Raw genomic sequence first — 5,289 nt, forward strand, 5'->3', positions numbered from 1 at the left:
TCCAAAAACTTGGAGAAATAAAGATATCATCCATGAATACTACCACAACAGATCCAAGTGAGGATTGAACATGCGGTTCATCAATTCCATATAGGTAGCAGGTGCATTGGTTAGACTAAAAGACATGATGACAAATCAAAATATCCGCACATGGTCCTAAAAGCAGTTTAGGAACTTACTGCTCCTACAAGCAGTATCTGACCTCGGACATCGGTAACAAAATACTGGTTGTCCAGGGATAGATAACACATCCCCACTTCCGCCTCTAGCCCTTAAATAACATTGCTCTCATCACGATGATCTTGCCAAACTTTAAACAAGTTAAATCCTTCACGCAACGTTGTATGGTAGTCCCGTCTAGAATACAAGCCGAACATCAACAAGGTCGCATCAATCTCATCTCCAACAATACTATGATCAACACATTGGATCCCTCGTAGTCTTCATCCTCATTATAGGCACATCACTAGGTTCCGCACAACACGAACACTAGGAGATAAAGTAATTCAAATGTCGAATCTCCACTTCCCACCAAAATCGCAATAGGTTCAGCGGACCTTAGTCTTAACTTTACTTTGAAGTTCAAAACAAATGCCTTCAACCTACCCTTAATCACTTGATTCACCCGATCACTCCGTCACTCAATCTGTGGGTAAAATGATGCACCTGCACCTCAAGTGACCCTCGTGGCATTCTAGGATAGTCTCAAAACTTCGAAATGAAATTTTCCTAGATCCACAAATAATACCGGCACCCTGCCTAGTATCACCACCCTTGTCATCCTCACCACAACACTTGGTGGTAACACGACCATCTCCACACACAACCCAACAACGACATAGCAACTACTGCACAAAATGCAGACTACTCAAAAGTCCCGAACCCTGTTATCACAACCGTGTCTGTAACAAATCATTGATAATGTAACTCTAGCACTATGAGAACTTGGAAAAGAAACCTGCCATTCAACTCAAATCAATAATACAACATTCTTTTACAATCATCATTTCACAAAATCAAAACAAGTTCTACATACAGCAAAATCACACAGAAACTCATTCATAAAGACAACAGAGCAAGAATCACCACTCAATAAGTGTCCTACTACTTCAGAATACAAAAATCACACTAAGGTCGAGCCTCGACCAACCAACACAAAGGCAACACCAAATCCACACATGACATTGTACACACAATCAATGTGGTAGAGAATCTCCATTGCCACACATTGATGGATGCATCATGCAACTAGCACACCTAACCACACTCTACAATATAATGTCACCCACAATAGTCTAACTAGAGACAATAATAAAATACAACACAACTCAAACATAATAGAAAGAAATACACTATCATCACACATTACATTAACCCGAACTAAAGGCTAATAAGGTGCCTTTCACACTTGGACTATGCTGACCAACAGCAGACTCTCTAGTCTGGCCCTGGAGGCAGTTGCTTCTACTGGGTCCTCTGTCCACCATCTCGAGGTCGGTTACACTTTCTAGCTAAATGCCCTGTCTGGCGGCATCTAAAGCATACTCTACTCTTCAGTTTCTTGCACGCCCTGGCTAGATGGCCCACAACTCCGCAGTTGTAACATGTCAATGGCATACCCTGCCTAATAAGTATAGCCCCAACAAGTTCAGCTGTAACTCCGACTGGAGCCTGTTGGTGCGTCCTCTGTCTTGTCCAGGACCCTCCCTGAGTATCTGAAGTACTACTGCTCTCCATAACTGCCCTTCCCTTTTCTCGGGAATCCCCCATAGTTGTCATCTCCCTTTGAGAAGTCAGAAGTCCCTGCTCAAACGCCAAGGCACTAGCGAAAATAAGTGCCAAAGTAGGCCACTCAAAAGGAGTCACCCTATCTCTGATCATCAGCTTTAGTCTCTGTTGGAACTTCCAAGCCAAAGACACTGAATCTATTGGCCTAACAAACCGATACAATTGTGAGAACTGAGGCTCATAGTCCCAGACACTTATAGTACCCTGAACTAGAGAAATGAAGTCAATCCCCAATTTCTCCTTCTCGGAAGCGGGAAGGTACATGTCCCGGAAGAGTTCCACAAAACCTTCCCAAGTCATGGTGGATATATTTTTAGTCCTCAGCACAAAATCCCACCATAGTCCTGCCTCACCCTAAAGGAGGAAGGTAACTGTAATCTTCTTCACCATGTCGGTACAAATGACCATATCAAAGTAGGTCTCCATGTTCTCGATCCACTGATCGGCTAACAAGTAATCGGTACCACCCTGAAATGCCACTACCCCCAGTCTAATGACCTCCTTAGTCAGCCTTGTTAGGTGAGTAGCATCAACTGCCTCAACAACAGGCAGAACAGATTGTACCACCTTATTCCCAACCTCCTGAGAGGTGACCATGCCTCTACCCCTGGCCCTGCCTCTCTGAGGATCCATCACCTAGAGAGCATAACAACACTTGGTTAACACTTGTATAAAACCTAAACACATGAATAAGTCATACACAAGAACCATATTAACCAAGATGCTAACATAAGGAGGATACACTTCTATAAAAAAAAATCCCTTAAGTCTAACAAGAGTTCAATCTAGAGGTTTCCATTCCTCAAAAGACTACAACTCAAGAAGCTACAGAAAGCTCCAACACTTCACCTACTGAGCCGACTTATGCTCTGACGACTTAACGTTCTAGATGACACCTAACACTCTCACATACCCAATGACAATATCAATACTGAAGAGTATATGATGGGGATCCGCTGCAGACAGGCCATCACTCGAGTAGTACTGACTATCACCAAATATGTACCTTACGCTCTGATACTAAACTGTCATGCCCCAAATTTCAAATAAAGAAATTCGAATCCGAAACGCGAAACTTAACAAGCACAAGAAAACACATAGAAAATTCTTCATTTAAATTAAGCAATAAAACAAACCGAGCTTACCAACATCAAACACGGACTCGTTCTTTAGAATCACATATTAATGTACAAAGAGTTTACAAATTAAACTGAATGACAATTCAATAAGTAAACACACTCACTACACAGTGGAAGAATAAAACTAACCTACATTTCAACGTCCAAGCTACACAGCAACCAACCTTCAGCTTCGATGACTGTTACTCCGACCTGCACAATAAACCCTACACCATGGAATAGTGCACCGGGTTGAAACAACAAACCCGGTAAGGTTTTGCAAGCATGTGTGATTAAACCTAAATAATCCCAAAAATGCATTTCCGACTCGAGAACAACAATCAACACAATGATTAATTCCAACAACAAAATACTTTTCTTTTCCGTTTTGGGAACACACATGTCACAACCGTGACAACTCAAATCATTCTAAATGAAAACTGGTAATCTCTGCATAGAACTTTAGTTCAGGAAATCACCAACAGTATACAAACCAAAACCATAGTAATCCCTGCATATAGTTTAGTTCAGGAGATTACAATTAAAATCGCACAATTAGAATGAAACGGAAAATAGATAAAGAAGTTAAACAACTCACACTAAAGTCGATGAAATCCCCCTTTTAATTCCATTTCAAATTACTCAACTCAAGAGCAATTTAAAGTAACCAAAATTAACCCCACAATTCATTCGAAATCAAAGTCCCACATGGACGACAAAAGAAAGGACAACCAAAACTCTCTTTTATGAATATATACTCATGATCAGGATAACACAAATTATCCCTCACGCAATATATTGTACTCAAGAGCACGATAACTCACAATTATCCCCCAAGCAGTACATTGCACTCAAGAGCACGATAACACGAAGTTATCCCCCAAGCAGTGCATTGGCAGACAGACTAGAGCTCTAACTGAATCGTTGCCTGTCACCTTGGTCAAGGTTCAAGCATCCGATATTTTGCCTCGATCAACAATGTGATAAAATGTTCCAAGACCGAAACATTTAAAAAGTCCACATGACTGAAAGTGTTACCAAAACTCGACTACTCTTTCAACACAATAAAATCAGCAATTCCATGATATAATGTATTTCCACAAAGAGTAAATGTTCGAAATAATAATTCAATCAAATCACAATCATTCCGTCACCCTATGCCACACCATCCAAATATATATTTCACGTAAATATATATATATATACGTAGTCATCCACTCAGGAATGCCTACTAATACCAACTATAGTTCACACGTATTAGAACAAAGAAATTCATTTTATACTTAAATTCATTTTTTTTACCTGTGAGTCGTAGCCCAATGAACCGTAGTCGATCGAGTTCATATTATTTCAAACAAATCTTTATTTTCGAAAACGATTTACAATAATCAATCAATTCCGACAATTAAATAACTCGGTTCGTAAATGAACCACGTGAGATTTACTCACCTCTAAATCCTGCTACGTCTTCTCTTACAGCAAATAATGTATCGAATATGCTTATTCAGTCACCTAAGTACAATACGATCTTAACTTAGTACTCGAATCGAAAATGATTATATTTCGAACTCCCATTTGCCCTAAAATCCCGAAAGTATTGCCAATTAAGGCGAAACTTCATCTGAGACCACTCGAGGTCTCCGGAATACTTATACGATCATTATATCAAAATTACAAGTTGATCGGACGGTTGAATCCTCACGGATCGAAAACCGATTGAACCGAAAACCCTAAAACTTTGAAAATTCATAACTTGCTCATACGATTTCCAAAAATTACAAATTATATTGAAATGCTCGTATCGACGAGTAGATCACAATGAGGGGCAGAAACTGCCCTTGAGGTGGCCGGAGATGGCCGGAAAATCCCACCACAGTGGCGGCCCCGCCACCAATCCAAAGTCGGAATTTGGCCAAACTTCCTAAACAAAAAATCTTCATCTCAATTCTAATTACAACTTTCCCAAATCTATTCGTTCTCCACGCGTGAAATTGTTGCAAGCTACCTCGGGAGAATCCTTCCCCAGCCTCGGGGCAACAAAACCCCTCAAGAATCACCGGCTATAGTGGCCGGAGGAGGGAGAACCAAGGGAGGCGATCTCGGCCCCGTCGCGGTGGTTTCCCGACCTTGCAGCTCCTCCTACAGCTCGTCTCGTGCTCAATGGCTACCACAGACCCTAGAGGAGGATGAGGCGAAGAGAACCCACCTTGTCTCGCAGCCAACGGTGGCCGGACGGCAGAGAAAGAAGCCAGCGAAGGTGGCGACTGCGCAAGGCTCGGGGAGAGAGAGAGAGAGAGAGAGAGAGAGAGAGAGGCTCGGGTTTCTAAATTTAGAAATCTGGGCTTTTCTGCTATTTTTGAAACTTTCGTCCTTTTATCAAAAA

General features: G+C 41.4%; 1 protein-coding gene across 1 annotated transcript; it reads right to left on the minus strand.

Moving 5' to 3' along the window:
- Positions 1 to 1,464: 1,464 nt before the first annotated feature.
- LOC112163857 lies at positions 1,465 to 2,088 on the minus strand. The gene has a single exon (XM_024300121.1). The coding sequence runs from the start codon at positions 2,086 to 2,088 to the stop codon at positions 1,465 to 1,467; it is 624 nt and encodes a 207-aa protein (XP_024155889.1).
- Between the last annotated feature and the right edge of the window lie 3,201 nt (positions 2,089 to 5,289).

The sequence above is a fragment of the Rosa chinensis genome, chromosome 5 (genome assembly GCF_002994745.2).
Source record: "Rosa chinensis cultivar Old Blush chromosome 5, RchiOBHm-V2, whole genome shotgun sequence".
Lineage (NCBI taxonomy): Eukaryota > Viridiplantae > Streptophyta > Magnoliopsida > Rosales > Rosaceae > Rosa > Rosa chinensis.

What these genes read in the sequence shown, in the direction of transcription:
- LOC112163857 (XM_024300121.1), bottom strand. Translation starts at nt 2,088, where the DNA reads ATGACTTGGGAAGGTTTTGTGGAACTCTTCCGGGACATGTACCTTCCC.